The sequence below is a fragment of the Triturus cristatus genome, chromosome 4_2 (assembly GCF_964204655.1).
Source record: "Triturus cristatus chromosome 4_2, aTriCri1.1, whole genome shotgun sequence".
In the NCBI taxonomy this organism is placed as follows: domain Eukaryota; kingdom Metazoa; phylum Chordata; class Amphibia; order Caudata; family Salamandridae; genus Triturus; species Triturus cristatus.
Genome location: NC_140586.1, coordinates 502,725,969 through 502,752,233, shown reverse-complemented (window position 1 = coordinate 502,752,233; position 26,265 = coordinate 502,725,969). Strand labels below are relative to the sequence as shown.

The following is a 26,265-nucleotide window of genomic DNA, read 5'->3' as shown; positions in this document are numbered from 1 at the left end:
TCCGAAGAGGGATTCCATAAAGGACCTGGTGAGTGGAGGTTCTCCCCCGTTGGGGTCCGGGGCACTCCTGGAGGCGTGGGGCGACTGCTGTCCCCTGTCCACTCTCTGCGGGTGGCGGTTCAACAGTTCGGGGAGGGTGCGTTCTCCTTTCTTCCCTCCTTTACTGCCTGCCATGTCCGCGCCGCTAGGCCCCTGCCGGGGTCCCTGCTCCGGCTCCGCGCGTCTGCGTGTCCTCCACCCACCCCTACTCCGCCGTCCACGTGGCCTTCTCCTCCTTCTAGCGTGGGTGCTGCGCTTCAGGCCTCGTCCCCCGGCCGTTGGAGGTGCTCTATGCTGTGGACTAGCTCCCCCTCGGCGACCTCCTCCCGACCCGGCGCGCGGGGGAGCCCGGCTGTTGCAGAGTCTAGGCCTTCTACCCCGCCAGTCTTACTTGTCCACCGGGCCGCCCCGGCTCATGCTCCACTCGGTGTTCCTCTGCTCCCGCCGTGTCCGACTGAGGTCGGGGGGGACGGAAAGGAAAACGGGGGCCACCAATCCACTCCCGTCCTCCGCAGTGCACCGTATCACTGTCCGTCCGCCGCCGCCGCCTGTGTGGATGGGTGCAGTCCCGGCAGCTCCGCTCTGTTGGGTCCGCTGGCCACTCCGGGGAAGGCCGCCGTCCGGAAAGCTACTCGCCTGCCGTCCTCTGGGCGCTGGCCGTTGCTGCGCCGCACCTCACCGGTGCCCCACACTGCCTCTCGGGTTCCGCCGCGACCTTGGGGCTTTGTGGTCCGGCCGCCGCTCCACGTGCGGACGTCCTCGTGGCGAGCCCAGATCTGAGCACGCGGCCAGCGGTGTCAGCTCGCCCCGCAATATGCCGCTGTTGGTGTGCTCTCTTCACCCGGCCAATGCTGCCCTCCTCTGTCTGGCGTCGGCGGGCCTCGTCCCGAAGCCGGAGGCCGCGTCGCTGGGCTCAGCGCTCCCGTAGTCTGGCGGCCGGGCACGCTCTCCCGGGGCCCGGCCTGAAGCTCCGCCTCCTGTCGGTGATGCCGTCTCCGCCGTCCGGCGGGCGCCGCGTACATGCGGCTCCTCAAAACAGCCTCCCTTCGTGCTCCGACGGCTCCCCTGCGTCTTCTCCCCCCCCTGCGTGGGGGGGAGAAGCTGCGATTTAACTAGGTCTGGAGGCCTGGAGGAGCGGGAGCCGGTCGAGAAGACGTCCGCTCACCCCGCCATCTTGGCCACGCCCCCGTTCGGCTGATTTTAGAGGAATATTTGTACGTTTCAAAAATGGACTCTGAAAATTTTCTGCTGAAAACAACCCAATGGATTCCTATGGAAGGAAATACAAGTTACTGGTAAGTACGCTTAGAATTACTTTTCAGGGTCAGTGCTGGGCTAAAAGATGCAGCACTGAGTTCTCTCCTGATTACAGGTGAGTAAATTGGAATTCGTAGTTCAGCTGATTTTACAGGAATATTTGTACATTTCAAAAATGGACACTTAGGAACTTTTCTGCTGAAAACCACACAATGGATTCCTATGGAAGGAAATACAAGTTACTGGTAAGTATGCCTAGAATTACTTTTCAGGGTCAGTGCTGGGCTAAAAGATGCAGCACTGAGTTCTCTCCTGATTACAGGTGAGTAAATTGGAATTCGTAGTTCAGCTGATTTTACAGGAATATTTGTACATTTCAAAAATGGACACTTAGGAACTTTTCTGCTGAAAACCACACAATGGATTCCTATGAAAGGAAATACAAGCTACTGGTAAGTATGCCTAGAATTACTTTTCAGGGTCAGTGCTGGGCTAAAAGATGCAGCACTGGGTTCTCTCCTGATTACAGGTGAGTAACTCGGAATTCATAATTCGGCTGATTTTACAGGAATATTTGTACGTTTCAAAAATGGACACTTAGAAACTTTTCTGCTGAAAACCACACAATGGATTCCTATGGAATGAAATACAAGGTACTGGTAAGTATGCCTAGAATTACTTTTCAGGGTCAGTGCTGGGCTAAAAGATGCAGCACTGGGTTCTCTCCTGATTACAGGTGAGTAAATCGGAATTCGTAGTTCGGCTGATTTTAGAGGAATATTTGTACAATGGTGAAGGAAGGGGGCGGGGCCTGAGGTGACGTGTGCAAACACGCCCTGTGGCGCGTTTTAAGGTGGGGAATTAATTCCTCTTCAATCCTGAGGTCCCCTGGGGGCCAACTAGCCCACCAGGTAGCTCCAGTATGCGCCAGGGAGCTGCATTGCAGAGAGATATTCAGAGGCCACGCCCCTTTTTACAACACTCTGCAACGTAGCTCCGTGGCGCTTACTGGAGGTACCTGGTGGGCTAGTTGGTCACCAGGGACCCTCAGGATTGAAGAGGAATTAATTCCCCAACTTAAAACGCGCCACAGGGTGAGTTTGCACACATATCACCTCAGGCCCCGCCCCCTACAATCACCACTGTGCAAACGCGCCCCATGGGGTGTTTTAAGTTGGGGGATTAAGTCCCCTTGAATCCTGAGGTCCCCTGGCAGCCAACTAGCCCACCGGGTACCTCCAGTATGCACCAGGGAGCTGCATTGCAGAGAGGTGTTCGGAGGCCACACCCCCTTTTACAACACTCTGCAACGCAGCTCCGTGGCGCTTAGTGGAGGTACCTAGTGGGCTAGTTGTCCCCTAGGGGACCTCTGAATTGAAGAGAAATGAATTCCCCAACTTAAAATGCGCCATAGGGCGTGTTGGCACAGTATCACCTCAGGCCCCGCACCCTACCTTCACAACTGTGCAAATGCACCCCGTGGCACGTTTTAAGTTGGGAGATTAAGTCCCCTTGAATCTTAAGGTCCTCTGGCGTCCAACAAGCCCACCAGGTACCTCCAGTAAGCGCCACAGAGCTGCGTTGCAGAGAGGTGTAAAAAGGGGCGTGGCCTCAGAACTCCTCTCTGCAACCCAGCCCCCTGGTGCATACTGGAGGTCCCTGGTGGGCTAGTTGGCCCCCAGGGACCCCCAGTATTGAAGGGGAATTCGTTCCCCCTCTGCAAACGCGTCAGGGGGCGCATTTGCAGAGTGATGAAAGGAGGGGGCGTGGCCTCCTCCCGATCCCGTTTTTTTTTTTCTTTTTAAGAAGGGGAGCTGTGTAGCCCCCCTTCCTTTTCTTAGTTTTTGGCCCTGGGGACCCCATCCCCCAGGGCCTACCCCTAATTTTTATTTTTATTTTACAAGTGTGGAGGGGGGCCGCATGGCCCCCCTCCCGAGGTCTTAATCTGCCCCGGGGACCCCATCCCCCGGGGCATGGGCCTTTTTTAACAAAATATATAGTTTTAGGGAGGGGGGCTACGTAGCCCCCCTCCTGTGGACACTAAAGGCCCCGGGGACCCCATCCCCCGGGGCCGTTTTTTTTTTTTTTTTTAAATTTTTAGGAGGGGGCCGCGTGGCCCCCCTCCCGGGCCACTACTGGCCCCGGGGACCCCATTCCCCCGGGGCCTGGCCATCTCGTTGGGGACTGTGGGGGGGTTCCAATCCCCCACGGTCCCAGCCGGCTCCCGCTTCCTGCGGGAGCCGGCATTGCTTTTCCACATGGGGAGCAGCTAACATGCTGCTCCCCATGTGGAAAAGCAACCGTCTTTGCTTCATTGAAGCGAGAGCAGGTTTCCCTGCTCTCGCTTCAATGAAGCAAAGCAGTTTGCAATGACAGGGCGGGAACCGCGAGGCTCCTGCCCTGTCATTGCAAACAGCAGTGTCCCGGGGGTGGGCACCCCGGGACACTGCAGGAGCCGGCCCTGGGGGATGGCGGTCCCCAGGGCCATCATTGGCTCCAGGGGGGGGCCGTGTGGCCCCCCTCCCACTTAATTTAAAGCCCTGGGGGGTGGTGGTCCCCGGGGCTTGGGGGGGCCATGACCCCCCGCATACATTAACTTAAAGCCCTGGGGGTGGCGGTCCCCATGGCTTGGGGGGCCTTTGAGCCCCCCCACCCATTTATAATGAAGCCCCGGGGGGTGGCGGTCCCCGGGGCAGTGTGGGGGGATTGGGACCCCCCACACTTTTTTTTAAAATGACGCCCCCGGGGGCAAAATAGAATAGGAGCGGACCAGAGCTGGCCAAAAGTTTGGAGAATTTCGCGAAGATTCGGCAATCGGCGCCAACGTTATTCCAAATAGAATGTTGCGGATTTCCTATGGAAAATAGGTCCTAACTATATCTACCTACTGGCGACTGCCAGTAGGTAATATATATATATATATATATATATATAAACTGAATATTATCTTGGCGAGGAGTGAACAGAAAGAGTTGATTGCTAAAAGCAGATTGGATATTGAGTCAAGATTAAAAAACCACGAATCTGTAATTAAAACTCGGAAAGCCTTTAAGTTCACCCGTGATAGGGATGATTACTTGTTTGGCAGAGTTTTTACTTTTTCACGAAAATTCGACAACGTTAAAAAGTTGGCTCAAACAGAACAGATAAAAGTAACACCTGGTACAACTGGTGATGACTCTGCCATGGGAGACACAGATTCGCTAACTAGTTATGATTCAGAAGAAGGTACCAGTGGGGCATCCATACAGAGTAACACAGAGGAGGCTGTTAAACATACACTGGGGGAAGAACTGAATTTTTTAACTATGGACAGGCGAGCCACGTTGCGCCCCAGGAACAGACAGAGCATCATGCCATCAGCGCCAGCAAATCCCGCCGGGAGAGGCGGAAGCGGGGGCACAGCAAGAGGCAACAGGGGCAGAGGTTGGTGGAAACGGAACCGCTAACACAACAGGATAATACCATTATAAATTTGACCAATTTGACTTTAACAACAGCGGAACAACAGTTACTGACAGTGGGGTTATCTTATTGCCCTGAGTCAAACTTCTCATATAAACACTCCCGTGTGGATATCTATAAGTTTATCCGCAAGATTAAACTTCGCAAGCATTTCCAACTTAGCAAACCATCTGCAATTAACAGTGGCGATATTTCTAGTTCATCAAATTTGACAGTGGCTGATATTTCGATACTGGGGGTTGTACAATCTCTTGCCGGCAACACTAACACAGGACAAGATGGTAACTTGGATGAATCCTTTGAATTGGGAGTCAACACGGACATGGCGGCTGCTAGTCCCTTTTGTCCCCAATCTACTTTTTATCCATTGATGTCCAAAGACAGTGTGGACATTTTCAGTGATATGGTCATCAACGATTTGAAGAAATTACAAACATCGGTCCTTCATGGATACACTAAATGTACTTATCAGACAAAAAAGTACTGGGCCTTGATCAATAAATTGAAAAGCAAACATGATGTTGTTGTGATGAGTGCCGACAAGGGAGGTAACATTGTTTTATGGCCAAGGGTGGATTATTTGAGGGAAGCTGATCGACATTTATCAGATACCAATTGTTATGCAAAAGCTAGTAAACTGGATTTGAATCGGGTAAAGGAAACTGTTACAAAGAATCTACTAACTTGGAAACGACAGGGGCTGATTACTAAAAAGGAATTTCTCTTTTTTTAAAATGATTTCCCTACAACCCTGGTAATGTACTTTATCCCTAAGGTACACAAGGGAATATCTCCTGTTGAGGCTAGACCAATAATATCTGCAAGAAACAACGTACTAGAGGCCATTTCCCAATATGTGGACTATTTCCTTCAACCGCATATGATGAATCTATCTTCCTTCATAAGGGATACTGGTGATTTTCTGATGAAGATCAACCAAATAGAATGGCATAGTGATTGGTGTTTGATGACTTTAGACATCACATCACTATATACATGCATTCACCATTCACAAGGCTTAACAGCAGTAGAATACTTTCTCAACAACCGCAACATAGGCTTCAAAGAACATAATAACATGTTGCTCCAGATGATCGAGCTATGTCTGAACAACAACTTCTTTTTCTTCAACAAAATTCCCCATAAACAATTGAGGGGTGTTGCGATGGGAGCGTGTTTCTCACCTACCTATGCTTGTTTGCTGGTAGGGTGGTGGGAGGAACACGTCCTCAAAGTGCAACATAAACAGGCCTGGGAGGATCATGTGAGATATTATGGCAGATATATTGATGACATATTTGTTATTTGGGAGGGTACAGAAGGTGAAGCTAAGGAGTTTGTTTCGTCTATCAATACTAATTCCATGAATCTCCATTTCACAGCTTCTATCAATACAAATAAGGTAGAATTTCTAGATGTTGAGGTATACATACATGAGAACCATCTTCAAACTCGACTGCATAGGAAGGGCACTGCTGGCAATTCCATCCTACATGCCAGTAGTGCCCATCCGCGTCACTTAATACAAAGTATCCCATACGGAGAATTTCTCCGTATAAGACGCATTTGTAGTCTAGAATTAGATCTAGTTAAGTGTCAGAAAGAGGCTTTTTCACGATTCTTGATGAGAGGTTATGTATATTCAGACTTAACCAAGGCTTTGGACAAAGCTAACTCGCAACCACGAGAATCATGTTTAATTTCCAAAAAGAGCCTCATCAATTCAACACAAGATGAGCCCACTCCAGAAACAATTCAAACTATCCGCCTTATTACTACATTTAGTAGACAAGAAAAAAACATAAGACACATTATTTACAAACATTGGCCTATTGTCTTGACAGATTTAACTCTGAGATTCTTGTTGCCAAAACTTCCCGCTATAACTTTCAGGAGGGCACCCTCTATGAGGGATGCACTTGTTAAGACATGCCCTGAGATCATGCCCAAAACCAATTGGTTGGTCAGATGGGTTTTCTTAAGTGCTCGTCATGCCGAGCATGTAAATTTGGTCTGAACCTATCGGAATATTGTACAGCCTTTAGTGATTCTCCAATTTGTATAAAAGAACACTACACATGTAGAACTGACTACGCTGTATATCAACTGCAGTGTACATGCCAACTGAAGTATATTGGCAGCACCAAGCTTCCGGTTTTTATCCGGATTCTCCAACATCTGCGTGCTATTGTTAACTCGGATGAAAATTATCCTGTAGCACGACATTTTAAAACAGTTCACAATAATAGGTTACAAGATCTAACTTATTCCGTAATAGGGGCAGTTCCTCCTTATTTTCGGGGAGGCAACAGGGAGAAAAGATTGAGGCAGTTGGAGTCCTCGTTCCTTCTCATGCTGGATACGCGTATACCGCATGGATTGAACACCAGTGAGGACTAACACCATTTTCTATAAACAGTATGCAAGGTCTTAGTTTCAAAACTCATTGACATACAGTATGTGTTAAAAAATCTGTACGTGTATTTGGAGATCTTTTAGTTATGAGTACCATATGTTTATGGAGGTGAACCTACTGTCAAGCCTTAAGCAATGCAATATGGGGACTTAATTATTTCCCTGTCTGAAGCTACTAAACCGTTTGTGTGGAGTTGGTGCCATTCTGGCTATTAGTGAGATTGTCTAATATCGCCACAGCACACATGATTAAACTTCAATGTTTGATGCCCGTATCTATGTGTCAACTGTTATATATTAAGTATCTGTTATTCACAAATATTGTTCCCAGCTGCACCACCCAAAGTAAATTTAAAAAAATAATCAACCTTGATTTATCCTTTCAAAATAAAAAACATTTTTCATTTATGGAGATTGATACAATCTGGCATATTAACATGCTTTGAGAAGTGCACAGCAAATAATAGCGGGTGCCAATTTAAGGTAATAGTCTCACATGAGAAACAAGTGGAATAGATCATTGATGCATTTTTCGTATTTAAGTAATTAATGACAATATTGGGCATTTGCCTTTATAATAGGAATATGAACTCAGTCACGTTATATTTGCAGTGATGTTTCACTAGGCACTTGCCTTAGTTACAATACAATCCATGTCCTGGGGTCCTTTGCAGGGCTGTACATACAAAATTGTTCGTTTCAGATATCCATTTTTATTTGAATTCACTTGGGGGACAGTGTTCATATGTTCACTCTGTAAAAATCATTAGTCACTGCTTGTATCAATATTTAGACGCGAGTTCTTTGCTAATAATTATTTGTTTACATTATGCATCTTAGTTCCATGATATTTACTTTTATCTGTGTGGCACCGGACTTTGCTACACTTCGCATGTTACTTTGTAATCATTTTGAATTCGAAGCGATCTGTCAAAATCTTTGTGTCACTTTAAATGCTGGTATTGCTTTAAATCTCCATGAGGGTTCAATTGTTGAGAGGTTTTCATTGGTTGAATGTAATTCAAATATGGTAACCCGTCACAAGCGCGTCAGGTGATCAAGATCGCTTTGTCGATCGAAACGTGTCCAGGGCGGACACTTGTCTGTTTTTATTACAATGGCTGAATAAATCAAACTAAGAAGCTACCCTGGTTGTTTGAAGCGGCTTTCTTTCAACATTTTGAAGAAGTTAAGTGGTTCGTACCTGTGTGTTGGGACAGTACAGCAACTCAGGCATTAAAACTATATATATATATATATATATATATATTCACTGAAAAAACCATAGGTTTCACACACGTTATAGTTAGCAGGACATTAGCTGGATATTACATCACTGTATTTAGACACTTATTTACCCATGTCTTCTTCCATTAATCTTTAGCTATACATATATTACAAATATTTATTTTTCATAAAGACACATGTCATCAGTGATGTAATATCTGACGTCATCAGCAGAGGATTGCGGTCGCGTGAGTTATAGTTGCCTACAATAACTATAACGGGGGAATTTCATAGGTTTTTTACGAGTGAAATGTTCAGCTAACTATAACATGTGTGAAACCTATGGTTTTTTAAGTGAATTTGCAAGGGTTTTTAAATGCTAATTCGTAACTATAACGTGTGTGAAACCTATGGTTTTTTCAGTGAATTTGTACGGTTTTTTAAATGCTAAGTTAAGTATAATTTTTTATTTTTTTCAGGGTTTTCACCGTGCGCGCACCGTGAAATGTAATTTTTTTTTTTAAATCGCGAGGTGTGCGCACCCTGCGCTCACAGTGCGCTTCGCGCACCGTGCGCGCGCTGTGGGCACTCGGTGCGCTTCGCGCACGAGCACCCACGGTTCGCAGTGCGTGCTATGCGCGCGCGGTGCCCGCACCTCGCGATTTTTCAAAAAAAAAAAAAGTTTTTTTTCTCCCTTGGGGGTCCTTCTGTGACCCCCTGACCAAGGCTAGGGGGTCAGGAACTGTCCACTCTGCCCCCTTTTCATGTTCTCATCCTTTTTTTTTCACCCCCTCAGACTGCAAGAGACGAAATGGCGGCCGACACTTCCTGGTTTCGACCGATTCGAATGTTTACCGACTTCTAACAAACAATCAGAATTGCGCTCGCGCACGGCAGGGTGCGCGCACAGTGCGCGCACGGTGCGCGCGTATAGATATTGATATGCTTTTAAATGCTATTTTAGGAAATACTGAACAGATTTACACCAGACCTGCAAAAGGCACTTCCTTGACCTTGTGGCTACCTCTCTGCCAAATTTCTCGTAATTCTGTTCAGCCGTTCGGGCTGTAGCTGTGTCTAAAGGTCCTATGGAAAAATGCATGGGGAAAACGCGTTTTGGGACCCCCCCTTTTTCTCGGCCCCCGCTTGACGATTCACCCCGAGACTTTCAGGGTAGGAGCTGAGCGGAGCGCCCCATTAGTTTTGAAAATTTCGCGAGGATTCGTCAACCGGTGCCAAAGTTATTCAAAATAGAATTTTGAGATTTCCTATGGAAACTAGATTGTAACTATAACTATCTACTGGCGACCGCCAGTAGATAATAAAAAACACTATTGGGTTGCCTCTGTGAAAATGCCACACACGAAGGGTCTCGGCTCAAAACATCACAGGTAGCACAGCTCCACAGCAGGTAGCAGTCCACCCAAAGCGCAATATGCGTTTCGAGCTATGCGCTCTTGATCATTGGCTGTCTGAAGTAAAGGAAGCGGGTTAAGAAGAACTCAATTTATTCAAATGAATGTCCCGCCCCAATGGGTGCACTGTGGTATTCTGGTTTAAAATACACCACAAGGACTTAAAAGTTTACTCCCCAAGTGGGCTCCGCTGCCTTCATTCTAAAAATAACATACCCTGTAGGGTGGGGGGCTCGTCATCCAGGGGGCGTGCTTGCACACTTGCTATATCTGGCCCCTCCCCCTCTCTGCACCACTGTGCAAATGCGCCCTCTGGCACATTGTAAATTGGGGGATTAAGTCCCCTTGAATCCTGAGTGTCCCTGGGGGCCAACTAGCCCACCAGGTACCTCCAGTAAGTGCCACAGAGCTGCCTTGCAAAAAGGGGTGTGGCCTTGAACCACCTCTCTGCAATGCAACTCTGTGGCGCTTACTGGAGGTATCTGGTAGGCTAGTTGGCCCCCATGGACCCTCAGGATTCAAGGGGACTTAATCCCCCAATTTACAACGCGGGGGGGCACGTTTTCACACTTGTTATATCAAGCCCCACCCCATCCCTGCACCACTGTGCAAACGCACCACCTGCCTCATTGTAAATAGGGGGATTAAGTCCCCTTGAGTCCTAAGGGTCCCTGAGGGCCAACTAGCCTACCAGGTACCTCCAGTAAGCGCCACAGAGCTGTGTTGCAGAGAGGTGTAAAAAGGGGCGTGGCCACATACCACGTCTCTGCAATGCAGCTCTGTGGCGCTTACTGAAGGTACCTGGTGGGCAGAGTTGGCCCCCAGGGACCCTCAGTATTCAAGGGGACTTAATCCCCCAATTTAGAACGCGCCGGGGGGCATTTGCAGAGTGCTGCAGGGAGGGGGCGGGGCCTCTGGCGAGTTGCCCGTTTCTTTTTTATTTCTTTTTTATTCTTATTTTATGGGAGGGGGCTGCGTGACCACCCATCCCTGGGCCACTTTTGGTGCTGGGAACCCCCTCCCCCAGGCCCTGGCCTGGTTCATTTATTTTTTATTATATTTCTGGGGAGGGGGGCCACGTGGCCCCCCTCCCCAGGGCCATTTCTGGCCCCGTGGACCCCATCCCCCGGGGCCTGCAGTTTTATTTTTTTATTAACAAAGAGGGGGGCCCACTCCTGGCCGCGGAAACCCCATCCCCGGGGCTGGCCCTTTGTGTTGGGGACCGTGGGGGGAGCCCCAATGCCCCCACAGTCACGCCAACTTCCCACCTCCTGCGTGAGCCAGCATTGCTTTTGAGCAAGGGGAGCTGCTAACATACAGTTCCCCTTGCTCAAAAGCAATCTGCTTTGCTTCATTAAAGCGAGAGCAGGTTTTCCTGATCTCACTTCAATGAAGCAAAGCAGGGTTTTCTATGGGAGGGCCGGAGCCGTGCCCCCGCCCTGCCATAGCAAACTGCAATGTCCAGGGGGTGGGCACCCCGGGACATTGCAGGAGCCGGCCCTGAGGGGTGACGGTCCTCAGGGCCATCAAGGGCTCCTGGAGGGGGCCACACGGTCCCCCTCCCAATGCTTTAAAGCCCCAAATTTTAAATCAGTATGTGCCCCGGGGAGGTGGTGGTTCCCGGGGTGTGTGGGGGGGGCTCTTCCCCCCACACCTGATTTTAAATTTAAAACAGAGCCCCGGGGAGGTGGAGGTCCCCAGGGCTGGGGGGGCGCATCCCCCGTGCTTCATCATCAAAGCCCTAGGGAGGTGGTGGTCCCCGGGGCAGTGTGGGGGGGATTGGGACCCCCACGCATTTTTTTGAAGCCCTAGGGAGGTGGCAGTCCCCGGGGTTGCAGGGGCCACAGTGCCCCCCGCATACAATTAAATAAGCCCCGGTGAGGTGGTGGTCCCCGGGGCTGTGGGGGCCCCCGTGGGCCCCCGCAAATTAATTGGTTAGTGCCCCCGGGACCTGGCCCACCCAGGGGCTTTCAAAAATGAAGCACGGGGAGCCCATGCTTTGTTTTTATTAAATTTTCTCTGCCCGATTCGCAACCCCAGCGCAAATGCTTTTTTTTGCCCTGGGGGTCCTTGTGGGACCCCTCGAGCAGGCCTAGGGGGTCAGGTTGTTTGTACCCTTTTTATCTTTGTTTCACCCTTTTTCTTGTGACTAGGTTACCGAGGACACCGTGCCTGGCGGATCGGGGCTCATTACACGGGCGTCACCGTTTTAATACTCCAAACGAAAAAAGCCTCTGCATCCAGAGTCAAAAGAGAGCCCACTAACAGGTATAGTAGTATATCCATTTTCTCTTTTATTTGTAGAAGGTTAAAGCATAACGCGTTTCAGCCTCTTCCAGGCCTTAATCATATGCATCATGTGACGTGGTCAGTTGATCTTCTTTTTAAATCCACTGGTCTTTAAACATAGAAGATGGACTACTGATGAGATTCAATACCATTATTGTTTTCAAACTTTATTAGTTCATGTGTTGCGATGCTGTGGTCACAGAAGAAAAGTATACATGTTATATCCACAATTAAAGCTAGAAGTTGGCACCAAAAATGGGGCTTTTCTTTACATAATTCATCAGTTTGCATGTGAGGCAAGTGGCAATGGGTTTGGGATCCACTAATATATGGACTGCATGGAGTGTCGGCAGTACATGGAGAGCCGGCACCACACATTATACAAATAGACTACATTTCCAAGAAGTTGTGTTTCTTGCTAGAAACAGATAAACCAAACGACAACACTGCAAAGTCCTATGAGTGCATTGTGACAGCATATGTAATCCCTCTGGGTATCAATGCGTTTTTCAACAACAGGACAGGGACGTGGTCAGAGATCTTCACTCTTGCAAAGTCCTTTGAGCGATTCTGGATTTGCTGTTGCCAGTTGATGCGTGTTTGCTTTCTTGTGACCCGTCCAGAAAGAAGGCACTTCCAGCATGCACTTATTTTCTTGTCCGTACAGTTGCATACCCACTGTGTTAGAAGGCCTAGTGCAAGGAAGAAGATGGGCCCCTTGGCAACAATTTAAACTGTGAAATACAGCAGTAATAAGAGTTCAGTGGGGCAATTTGGCTCGTGGGTCCGGTGCCATGCACCTACTACACCCATGGAAGCTACTCCCCTGCGTCCTTAGAGGTTTATGCAGGATAGGAAATTGTTGTTACATGATGCCTTCACTATGCCCTTCATGTGTCTTTTTGATAAGTTACCAAAGTGTCTTTCTGTTGAGTTCTTTTGAAGAAAGACTGATTTTGCTCAAAAGATGGGTAATAGAACAATATATAGATGTAGTGCACTCGCAGTGCCTGATTCCCAAAGGGCCACCAAACTCGTGGCTGATGCTCCACAGTTGTGGCAGGAGTGTTCCTTGCAATGGCGGAGGAGCGTCGCCCTACCGGCTCAGAGCGAGCAGCTTAAAAATAAAACGATATATAATTATTGTTTTATTTTCAAACAGCTGGCTCAGCCAGCGTATGCAGGGAGAGGCGTGGCTGGGGCATGGGAGGGGGGAGGAGGAGTGCTATGTGCACTCTCTAAGTGCCCATGTGTGTTTGGCCAGCCATCTGAGGCTCGCCAAATACACATGCACACTTAGGTTCTCTAACCTGGCTTTATTGAACAGCCGGGCTGGAGAAACCCCACAGACTCCATGACCTGAGCAGGGCATCGTGAGCAGCGCAGAGATTGGACAGGGGGTCTGGACAAGAAAGAACCTACATTGAGGCACAACGCAGAAGGCAGTCGATAGCATGTAAGTTAATTTTTTTAAATTATTATTAAATTCCCCCTCCCGCATCCCTCACTTAGCGCTCCCTCCTCTCACCCCACCACTTTCTGTTTGTGGCGATCACCACTGAGTCGTGGGGGAGTCTCCTCACTCGGGGAGGAATTTCAGCAATGAGACTTCTCATTGTGTGATTCCGCCACAAGTACAGAGTCTCCCCCACGACTGCAGGGCTTCCTCCACGAGTGCAGAGGCCCTTTGTGTCAGGCACACAGTGTTTTAGGAAGTGAAGCAACTGAAGCGCACCCCACCCAGACTCCTGCATTCTTATATCACAGTAATAGCCGATGCTTAGTTTTGTTACAGTCGAAGCTTGGAGATCAGCACAGAATATGGGAGGCAAGAGTTTGGAAATATTTCTGAGGCAAACGGTTTCCTGCATACTTAATGCATATTATGGAAAATTCTGTAAATCTGCTAACTCACACATGCAAATAGTTTATATATTCTTAATATAGGCAAAGAAACACATGCAAATTAAATTGTTCTTAAGCTTTACACTCTCCCACATTGTTATCAAGGTAGAAGCTCCAGCACAGGAATGGTTTTAAAGACAGGGTGAAAAGAGTACACCATGGTAAGATACAAGTTTCCAATTTGTGTATTTATTAGAAATTACCAAATAAATACCTTGCTCGTCCAGTTGTACTGGGACATTTTTCCAGCTTGGGATATAGTATGAGTAACAATTTTCCCATCATCGGGAATCCATGGTCCGCAGATGCCACTTTGTTTCTATATCAAAAATTGAAAAACAATCATTATTATCTGGTTTATGCCAACTATTGTTTTCTGCCATTATATTGAAGTTTTGTACCATCCACGCTTCAAACGAAATTGACTACAGACACACGCAGAGCAAATACTGAGCGGACAGAGCAAGGAACAATTGGATAAAGAGTAGGGTTGCGATGGCTTAGCATACCATCATTATAGGGAAGATCCAATGTCTGAGGCACATGTCCGAGAGTTTGGGAGAACCTACATTATTCCTCGAGCTTTCAAGCTTGCTGAATGGGATGAAGTACAATTAGTTAACAGAGCTTCATTGATGATCTTCTTGGCATCGAGGGTAAGCTTATCTCCTTCTGCCAAAGAGACATTTGTAAGGGGTGGGTAATATTGTGACTTTTAATGTGAGAAACGAGTGGAACTGTATCCCTTTTTCAAGGATAAAGTATGAGGCCGGGAGCATTCTCTATTGTTGGAAGAAAGGTGTGATTTTAAAACCTATGGAAAATAGACAGCCATGCTTCAGAGACATATGCTCAGTTTTAACATCTGAAGACCTAGATTGCATAAGAGAAGTTGACCTTGGCTCTAAAGGCAACAGCGATATTGAAGACTCAGTAGGAGAGGGCCCTTAAAATGTTGGGTTAAGGCATTCTGTAACGTGTTCAATGGTGATGTATTAGGAGGCATCAGAGAAAGTTTGTATTTCTTGACTTTACACTGCATATATCACGTATTGTACAGAGATATGTGTTCATATCCCTTTTCTCTACCAACTTCTTGGTATAATCCTTTACTGACAGTTTACAAGGTGTGAGTGTGCCTTTTAGTTAGAGCAGGATCAAGGCTTCATGGGATTGAGTAGCCCATCTGTTGGTAAACTTGTCAGTCTTTGGGAAAAGAGAAAAGCCCTCCCTCACCTTCCCATTTTGCAATCCAAATCTTTCTTCATACCATTATCTCTTCCCTGACTTAAATATGGACAACAATAATCCCTCCTTTCCTTTTCTGATTGGGCCATTTCTGCATGAGGTAGGCCTTGTCCTGGTAAGAAGCCCTGTGACTGGTTGTGCTAGGCTGGAGGAAAGTTTTGCTCACTCTTAGTATTGAGCCGGCCTCTTTTCTCTACCGTATATCTCTTTGTTCATGGCTGCCTTTACCCAAATAGAACTCCTTGGACATGCTGTTTCAAAGAAGGTAGATGGAATGAGGTTAATGTTTGGGTTCTATACCCTCCTGTAAAAAGGCACAGCTCTAGGCTTGGCAGCCTACAAGGTCCAGTGCCCTTCCATGACCATGGGTAAGAGCACAAAACGTGGCCACTTCAGCAATGGTGTGCAGTGTCTGTCAGCATACCATGAAGGCTGCTGAAGTTTGGAGGACAGGGAGTATGCGGAAGAGCACCCTGAAAGTACACCATATGCAACTCCTGGCACTACCTCTGCACCGCTAACCCTGGAGATTTTAAAGGAAGCTCTATGAGAAAAGAACTGAAACATTTTAATCTCAGGTTGTGCTTACTGACTATATAATAGCAGCTTTACATGAGTGCTTTCTAGATACAGTGCAGAGATCAATCTTGCCAGTTGCTAGATCAGCCAAGGGTTATCTAGCGAAACATTTTCAAAGACTCGCCGGACCCTGACACCATCAAAATTAGGTTTCCCTCCAATGAATACCTCATGAGCTACTGGTAGCTCTCTAGATCCCTGTAAGTCTCTCTCCTATGTGCAGCCCAGTCTAATAAATTTGGATCTTTTGCTTGGTAAAAATAATATATGAATAACGAAATTGTAAAATGTGCATTGGAGATGAAAAAGTATTTATCTTTAAAATTCATAAGCTGATTGTAAGAAATTGGGTTAATGGTTGTAGGGGGGAGACTCTACTCAAGCTACAACTACAATCCTTGTCAGGGTGAACTGACCCTACTAGTGGACTGCTCGCTTCACTGCACAGGTCAGCCTGGTAGCCATGTCCCGTTGCTGCTGCTGACCTTCTGTTCAAGGCCCTCTTTCACCTGCAACCCACAAGCTCCCACCTGCGCCTCATCCCTGGTGGTCATGTGGTACTGTGGTATCACTGCTCTGCTGCTTGGCTGTCTTTCTGTCTCTCTTTTTTTCTGCTTTTTCTGCCTCTTTTTGCTTTTTCTCCTCTACTGACTTTTTTCAGCTTTTTGCCTTTTTCCCCTTTTTCGTTTGCTGTGTGGCCCTTGCGATCACCCTTGGACCGCCCCCCCTTTAGGGACTCTCTCCCGATCCCCACGTTTCCCACCTCCCAGCTCTTCAGCCCCCGCACACTACTTAATGGCGGGCACGCCGCACCGAAGGCAAGCCCTTCTGTGTGTGTTCACGTCTGGACCATGCCCAGTGCCACGGACCCTGGTTCTTGGACCTGCCACTGACACGAAGCCAGCATCTCCTTGCCCTCAACACAGGATGCAACGCCGCCTGCCACCTCGCATCACCGAAGGACACTGAAGGACCCTTCTCGTGCTGAAAATGCTCTACACCCTCGCCCACTTCCACACGCCAGCTCCTCTCACCACCCAGCCGACCGACAGCGCACCTGACCGGCTCAGCTGAATCATCCTCAACACACGCTCCCTCCACAAAAACACAACAGAACTCTGGGACCAACTCGACATCGCCTCACCTGGACTAACCTCAGCTCTGGCCCGGACATTGCCACCACCATCCCCGATGGCTACAAAGTCAACCCGCAAGGACTGTGCTCACCGACCAGTAGGAGGCTTTGCCATTATCCTCAAGAACACCTTTGCCTGACCACTCACTCAACAACCCAACAACAACCATGGAACTCCTCAATTTCCAGATCCAGGCCAATCTCAACACTACCCTTCACGGCACCCTCGGCTACAGGCCCCCGCCCCCCTCCTAACCTTTACCGACACCATGTCGACCTCATCGCATCCCAGGCTCTCACATCCACAGATTACATCCTGCTCCTCGACCTCAACTTTCAGCTGCATAACCCAGTGACCAGAACACTGCATCTCTTTTGGAGAACCTTCCCAACACCGGACTCAAGCAGCTAGTCACTGCTCGAACCCACACAGTGGGACACCCACTCAACCTCGTCTTCTCCACCAGCAGAAACATCGCCTACAGCCACACCAATGAACTCCTCTGGGCTGACCACAACTGCGTGCAATTTGCCTTCACCACACCCATCGTATACCACCGCCCTCACCACCACCCCATGGTAATTGGAACATGGTCACTGAAGAACGTCTCACTGCCTTCCTCAGCACTAACACACCGCCGACATCAGCAAACACTAATACCTCAGCACGCAGCCTCCACCGTTGGATCTCCAACTGCGCTGACACTGTGGCACCCCTCAAAAAGGCCCTTGGTAAACAACACTCCAAAAAAACACAGCTGGTTCACTCCTGCCTTCCACAAGTCTGATGCACCTGTAGACGACTCGAGAAGAGATGTAGGAACAACAAAATCCCAGAAACCCACACAACCTTCAAAACCACCGTCAATACACACTGCCTCTTTCTCAAAACCACAAAAAAAATGGACCTCTAAGACAGAATCAACACCAACGCACACAACAGCAAAGAACTCTTTGCCATCGTCAAGGAGCTTGCCGGGTCCAACAGTAAGACCACAGACATTCCACCCTCCCAAGACCTCTGCAACAAACCTGGCACCATCTTCCACCGCAAGATCAGGCAGATCTACGACAGCTTTGACACCCAAGACTCTCCCACCACACCCGACACCACTGCACACAACCGAAGCCACACCCCAACAGATCCTGCTCAACTGGACTCTGCTCACCACAGACGACACACTCAAGACCATGAAGTGTTGTGTAATTCCTACTAATCCATAGGATCTATGTATTGTTTGGACAGCATAAACTAAGGGATTGGTGCCTAGACTGGTTTTGGACACCCTGCAGGATATGTTGGCCTGTAGAGAAGCTAGCTCAAAGTGCCACTGCAAGCCCCCTTGATTTTCCAAGGAGCAAACTTTTTATGGCTACCACTCAACATAACAACCCTGATTCCTCAGTAATCGTGGAAACAGTACAGAACCTTCCGCTCAGTCACTCGTGCTCACTTGTTATCAGGGAAATATACAGAGAATACACAGTGGGACATTTTCAATAATATTTATTGAAACAACGTTATTTTTGCATTAAATACGTGTGCTGCAATGATTAGGAGACAGAAGTACAAAAAGGAGATTACAAGCACCAAAAGAGTTAACATTTGATACATTTCTACCATGATGCTGGAGCAATGGATATATGCAGGCCCATATGCAAAGTGATAATCCAATGTACCCCTACGATGCGAGCCCTACTCTAAGTGTACCTAGAGAGTGTGTAGTTGTAGATCCAAGAATCCCTCCCTAGGGACAATACAACCCTGTTACCTGATGGGAAGGAGTGCGGGACCCCGTCTTGGTCTTGAGTTGGACACCCCTCACGGAATGTCAGACCGGTGCGTAGTGACTTCTCAGCAGGCAGGAACCTTCGGTGTCAGCAGAAGTGCCTTCTCTATCAATCTATCGGATGCCTATTATTTCTAATAAAAAATATCCTTTGCGATGTGCGCGCTAGATTAGTGATGTTATGGATATGTGGAGAGTGATGTTGCCCCGTGGATGAAGGTAAGGCGACTTTTGTACCCAGTGCGTTGAGAGGCCTAGTACATGATGTTCACGATGCCTAGTACATGATGTTCAGGGCATCGTGACAATGTTGTGCGAAGCTGAATGTATAAACAAAAGTAGTTTCAGAGAAACTAATCCAACATTGTCGTGGATGCACGTGTGCAAAAGGTCACCGCTGAGACGTTATTTTCTAGGATAATGTAAGGAATAAGCTGCTTTGCTACATGGGCCTAACTTGGAAAAATAACACCCACTCCTCATCCTAGGGGTCGACATATAAAAGCTAGCTAAAAAGCCAGTATAAAATAGAATAACAAGGTAATATCTACTCTTAACATAGTCTAAAAGCAAGCTTCCCCTTTAAAATATTCTAAAAGGCATTAAAGTCATTATACTGTTTGAAATCCTAAGCACTCCAAAAGCCATGGTTCCTAGAAAAGAAAAGAAAAGAAAAATATTTCGGTCGAATTTAATTTAGAAAACAAGCAGATTTGTTCCCACATGGAAAAGGCCAATCATTTAATGTGTTCCGCGTGGCAAACACAACATTGCTGTTGTTCATAACCGCAGATGATGATCCCAGAGAAGCACCTCGAAGCAGATTAATAGAGCAAAGATGATTCCATCCAATTCCCACAGAGACTGCATCCTGCATGCGTATCGTGCAGCCGTTGTCCAAGTCACTGGGAGCCAAATCACCCCAGGGTGGCTCAAGAAATGCATCCATCAGCAGAGCAAGATGCTGGGGACAACAATACCCATGGGCCATTAACGTGTCCAGAAGTACACCAATGTCCAATGGCGAAACCAGTTGGATCCTAGGCATATGTCGAATATGCATTTGTGGCTGCAGAGCAGGCAGTAGAATACAGGTTGTATGCAGTTAAGCCAAACAGGCGTGAAGGACAAGAACCAGTGCTCGTCTAATTCTCAAAGTGGAAGTGTGCCAAACTGAGTGAACCATGTGCTCACGGTATCGTAGGACCAGCAGTGCTGTCTCCATTCCAAATCAAATTGGGATGTACATTACGGATTGGGATAAATAATATCAGGAAAACCGCCAAAAGTAGCAGGACAAGCGGAAGCTCTCCAAAAATCTTCCCAGCATGGAGTGTATGAATGATGGAATAAGTCAGAAAATTGTCTGAAAGGTTCTAACCAGTCCTGAGCTGACAGATTTAAAAAAAAGCACTATTCCTCTAGTATCAAAAATGTTAAAGATATGATGGCTTAACTCCCCAAAATGCAGCAGGAAGTTTGTGTGGAGTAGTGTTTGTATCTCTGACGAGGACATTGCAACCTGAAGCTCAAACGCCTCTCTGGCCAAAGTTAAGGCCACATTCTGTTGAAAAAGTATGGCTGTCAGACTGCTAAGGGAATCAAAGCATATGTTGGAAACATTGAGCGAAGGCCACAGCGCTGCCTCCCTAATTGTGCAGACAGGTGGAAACAGTACTTGTGTACAACAAGTGACTAAGGAATTAACCATCACCAGATAAGCGATGCCTGGCTCCATTCCACAGCAACCTTGATCATTGAGCATTGAGTAGCTCCCATTCAAGACCAATTTGAAAACCAGACGTATCACAGCAACGGGGGACTCCTTCAGATAACATGACAAGTTTGCAGCAGAAGCTTTACATGCCCGGTGAAGAGAAATGTCCTTTCAAACTAAGAAACCGCTTAGGGCATCCTCGCAGTTCGAACAACTAAGAAAAACGTCTGTGTTCCCTTTCCTGCACATAAACCTGAAAGGCTATTCCCAATATTTGTGCACATAACTTTCCCCATGCGCTTCGTTTCTGCCTACCTGTTGGTATTGGAGACAATTTTAGATTTGTAAAGTTGTGACTGGTAGGGTAATTTACCCACAGATAATCCAGTCTATGGATGCTGTCTCTGTCACGGTAAAAGGTAATTGGTCTAATTTTTCAATGTGCCACATGGTGTATTTCGCATCTCTGTTTGCCATTGTTATCTGTCTTTCCGTCAGATTATTCAGCAAACAGACTGGTATTGTTGATGTAATTCCACGGCATGGGGCCAGAACCTAGCGTTTGCAACATCCAGCTCAGCATTACGATGGAACGTAATCGTGTCCATGTTGTATAATAGACTTGTCGTGTTGTATTATGTCAATTGTAGAAGACACAATGTAGCCCAGTGCATACATTCAGGGTGATATAGTAGTCATACCATTATCAACCACAGCCGAAGCCTTTTCCATTTTTACCCTGTTGATCTCGCGCAATCTCTCTGCAGCTTCCTGCTGAGAAATCTTCTATAGCTCGTTGCATATTCCATACAAGAGACACTTTTGACGTGGGTTTCTGTGACCCACTAAAAATTCCTGATATTCAGTTCATAAGGCAGAAGGGACAAGTGTTGTTTCACCTGGGAAGGTGTTGAGGTCTTTAGCCAATCTAAGCATAGCTTCCCAAATCTATATGATGTCACCACCCTAGTGTGTTCTGTTTGTACATAGCGTAGGTTGGGCCTGTTGATCTTAAATCCTTCAGTGTTACCCCAAAACCTATACTGTCATTTGTATCTACAGGCCAAACCAACCAACCCTGATGATCGGGGTCTGATGTATCGTATGATTCATTGAGGAGTATGGCATCCAATGTATCCTCACTATACTTTGTGTATTGTTGCCAATATTCAAAGTGTGCAAATGTGGAAATGCAAGGTATGTTCAAATCTTTTGCCCTAGCTAAACCAAGACAGGAAGTTTGTTGCACTGTTTTATTCAGGAAAATATTCTGATGTGTAATGAGGCATGCTCTAAATAATGCCTTCTGTCCCTGAAACTGCAAATCTTTTGTTCCCCAGACAGATTTAGTGTCTAGTGTGTCGTTCCAAAAGTCAAAACCCTCTATAGACAGTTGGGAAAAATAAGAAGCAGAGTAAATCAGCTTGATGTTTGTGAGCATATTCTTCTTTGCAGGTGTAGGTGCAAGCCAATAGCAATAATAGACTGGGTCTAATGTGTCAAAACCAGAAAAATCTGCAAACTTCTGTGCACATTTTTTTGAACTACCTGTTGGCAGTGTTGGGCAATGTTTCCACTGGGTGTAGTTCTAAACAGCATGTGGGATACTAGCTATGTGTAAAAAATGGTGACCATAATGTTGATAACAGAACATGTCTCCAAAATTTCTTGTGATATTGTACAATTCATCATTAGAAAATGCTGCTGTTTGATCTAGATCTGAAAGCAAATTATGCACAGTGTCAATGTCTCAATCATCAGATAATGTACTAGAGGTGATGATCTCATTTAAACAAATCTTAAACAAATATGGAATTTGCAAAAGTTCAGTAGGACCATATACATCATATGATACCCTGTCCCATACTATTCCATCGAGAACTGTGTGGCATGCTGACATAAATGTTGTCAATTTTTCGAATTAAAATTTCTGCACTAGTTGACTGTACAGTCGTAGTTGTTTCAATGGGGATAAGCATTATCTCATTTTCATCAACAGCCTCTCTTTGTAAAGTGGAGTCTTCAGTTGTTATTAAAGCTTCCATCTGAACTTCCTGTAAGGTAGCGAGAGGAGATCGTCAGCTACCCAGGAGCCCACGTGGCCTATTGTTGAGAATCGACCACATAGTGTGGTTTGATAAGATCGATAGAGACAAACCTTTTGTCTTGGCGACCGGTTAGATGTGGAAGAACCGTTCTGGTACCTTCAACACCCAGGACAGACATAGGCACTCTGTAAGATGACCCAAATTCTTTGATGTCCTGTATTTTTTATCTGACCAGGTCCTCAATCTTCGGGACCCAGGCAGGTCTTGCCGATACTGCTTTCACTTCTCCAGTGGTGGTGCGTTTCACTTGAACGTTGCTTTGTAAAGCTCTGTATTCGTTTAGGTCCTGTAAAACATCCAAACAATCATTGAGGTCAAATGGAGTTTGAGCTGCCACTGTGCTGACACTCTCGAGGTCTGGTACACACATTCTCACCCCAAACTAGATCTCATAGGATGTACGATCCCCCAGGGATTTTCTTGGCATGTTGTTAAGTGCCCATGGACTCCTTATAGGTGATTGGCCCAAGTGCCACCCATGCCTAATACCCTAGCTGTTAAGGATTGCTTTAAGTTCTGGTTGTCCCTCTCAATGACCAAATTTCCATCAGGATGGTAGGGGGAGGAGTACCGCAAGGACACACCCAAACTTCCCATTAATTCTTTGTAAGCCCGAGAGCCAAATGCTGGGCCCTGGTTGGAATGTAATGTGCCAATTGTGTATGTCCCAATAAAGACTCCTTTATAACAGGTCGGGCGTCAGCCGAGCGCATGGGTCAAACCCATAGGAATCTAGAGCATGAATCTACTGCCTCCAAGATGTATGTGTAAGCCCTGACTGAGTGTAAGGGGCCACAGTGATCCAAATAGACACAAGTAAGAGGTTTGTCTGAGATCAATAAAGGTGTTTGTGGGGGACGTTCTATGGTGGAGCCTTTCATCTGCTTGCTGCTGTCGCATTTAAGGACAAAGTCCATGGTCTGTTTAGTGAGACCTGGCTACCAGTAGTGCTGTTTCAGTAATGGAAGTGTAGCAATAATCCCTGCATGTGCTGAACTCATACCCTCATGTGCAGCTAGTATTAATCCCAATCTGCAATCAGTGTTTGGTATTAATCTATCCCCCACTCCTGGAATTTGAGCATACAGAATATTTTATGCATCTAACTTGTAGGAGTACTTGAGTGGAAGGCCTTTCAGTGGTACTGAGCTGTGGTGTGGGGTAATGACAGGGATCTAAGGGGCATATCAGCAACGAGGCGATATTAAATTATCGCCGCTTTTGCGTCCATTTTCGGGTGAAATGCGGCGATAATTTTATCGCCTAATCAGCAAGGTCACGCTATAGCGTGAAACCTTGCATTAGCGCCCGTTTTCTTTACGTCCAGCTTTGCATCTCTAAAGTGCAAAGTGGGCGTTACTGACCTGACATGACAGGAGAAATGTCGCTAAGCGACATTTCTCCTATTATCAAGCCCCATGCGATGATGTATAGCAGCAAGAAAAGTAGCAATAACCCCTGCTATCGCTACTTTCCTTATGTCTGCTTCAGGACTGACTTAGCCATGATATCCTATGGAAGGTGGATATCATGGCTGAGTATGTGAGGCCCTATCATCAAGCTAACGCCACACTTCGTGAGATTACCGCTGGGTTTCCAGCGATAATCTCACGTTAGGCAGTTAGCGCTAGGATTTTTATTGCTTTTGAGATAAGCGTTGCTAATACCACGCTATCTCAGCGTTAAAAATCCACGCTAGCCGGCAATAATTATCCTAGCACTAAGTGCGCTTAGCGATAATTATCGCCGGTTGTTGCAGATATGCCCCATAGTTGTTCCATCTATTTTTGTGCTAGAACAAGTAATTGCAGTTCGCACTATTGCCTTGGCAGCTTCATCTGTCATTGAATTCCCTTCATTGAGAACGCCAACACGCTGCTGACTCAATGTATGAATTACATGAGACCGTGGCAGGCCCTCTTTCAGCTTTGCCACTTGTTCCCAAAACATCTTGTGTTTGATTGTACAACCTTTTGAATCTCGAAACGCATTTTGGACCCAATAGTGGAGATATTAATTTTAAGTCTGGACACAGTAAAATGAATCGCACACGATAAGTGTGGGGAATTCGCGATCCGTGTTTTTTAGTGCCAGTATCATGGCTTTTAGTTTTGCCAACTGCACTGTACTGTCCCCTATAGACTGTGTGTGTGTTATTCCAGGAACAAACTTCCCGTCTCGCGCCCTTTTACTATTGCGCATGCCGCAGAATATTTCTGTTTCGATCCTACGGCAGGTTGAGCAGATCCATTAGTATAAAGATATATTCATATTGATCTATCGGTATCATTTCATTTGGCAGATGATATTCTTGTTCGTACTGCAGAAATGCTTGTGTTTGTAATGTAGCATCAAATCTGTAATCTACATCTGTTGCAGTGAGGGAGTTAGCCCATGAAATCCACCTTGGATGTAGAGCTTTAGCATTCGAGATGCTTGCTTTAGTAATCGCCTTTAAATTCGGTACTGGGGTGACGACAACTATGCGTTTTCCCTGAGCCAGGCCTCTCTCACTCATTACAGCAGTCTGCACAGCTGTAAGAATTTTCTCAATGTATGCAAAACGTATTTCAGCGTTTGTGTATAGATGTGATTTGTATGCTATAGGTACCATATCACCTTCATTGAAAGTGATGTAAGTGTACCCTGTTGGTCCAGCGAGTACGTGGATCACCAGGTTAGTTGAGTTGACACATGTGATGTCTGGAAGCTAGCATGTCAGCTTGTACTGAACGTAAAATATGAGTATGTTGCTGTGTCCAGTGTTGCACTGAAAAGTCAGGTCTAATTAAGTCATAGAATGGTTTTACCCTTTATGCGTAATTTAAAATGTAAGTTCTGGCAAAATTTAAAAATCACAAAATGGATTGTAGTCTCTTCAGATTTGTTGGAGGATTGGAGCAGTGCACATTTTTCTAAAAAATCTATTGCCAAGATTTTGCCTTCACTTGATAACTCATATCCCAGAAACAGGACACTGAGGTGGGCTACTTTAGATTGTTTTAAATAAAATTTGTAGCCATGGTAAACAAACCCCACTATTATGTTGTTCACTATAGCCAAATGTTCCATTAATTTATCGTCCGTTAGATAAATATCTTATACATAGGACACCGTCTCCTCATCAATACTTTGAAGTAACTCTGTTACTCTGGGTGAAAACAGTCCAGTGCTATTCTTAAGCCCTTGTGGCAAACAACAAAATTGAGGCTGAGACCCTAGCACTGAAATGCGGTCAAATATCTACTTCTAGGCTCTATATTCTGGCAGAAATTTTTTTTTTGAGATGTCTAGTGTTGTTATGTATTTCTTCCTCACTATGTTATTCATCAGTGCAGCACTGTGTGCAATCTGTACTGCAAATGTGCGTGTGGATGCATTTAAATGTCTGTAATCCAAGATTAAACTATATGAATTGTCAGGTTTCATTAAGGTAAACAAAGGATTATTCATAGATGAGGTGCAAGTCTCTATTACACCACGGTACATTAGTTGATCTAAGATCCATCTGACTTGTTTCTTTGCTTCATGTTTAATCAGGTACTGTCTCTGCAGTTGTGGGATCGTTTTTAATGGGATCTTGTGATGAGGAGACTCATCATCCCACCCTACATGACTGCAGTATAGAGCAGGCACTAAAGCTGACACCCACTCCTGCATGTTTACATTTGTAACT

The 26,265-nt window shown here is 46.5% G+C and overlaps 1 protein-coding gene across 1 annotated transcript in view; it reads right to left on the bottom strand.

Annotated features, from left to right (window-relative positions):
- Positions 1–26,265, bottom strand: part of LOC146834616 (atrial natriuretic peptide receptor 1-like) — a 961,499-nt gene that overhangs the window by 711,424 nt on the left and 223,810 nt on the right. Inside the window, exon 6 of the mRNA XM_085602083.1 lies at positions 14,227–14,331. Coding sequence (XP_085458209.1) covers positions 14,227–14,331 — 105 coding nt within the window. The remainder of the gene's footprint in view (positions 1–14,226; positions 14,332–26,265) is intronic.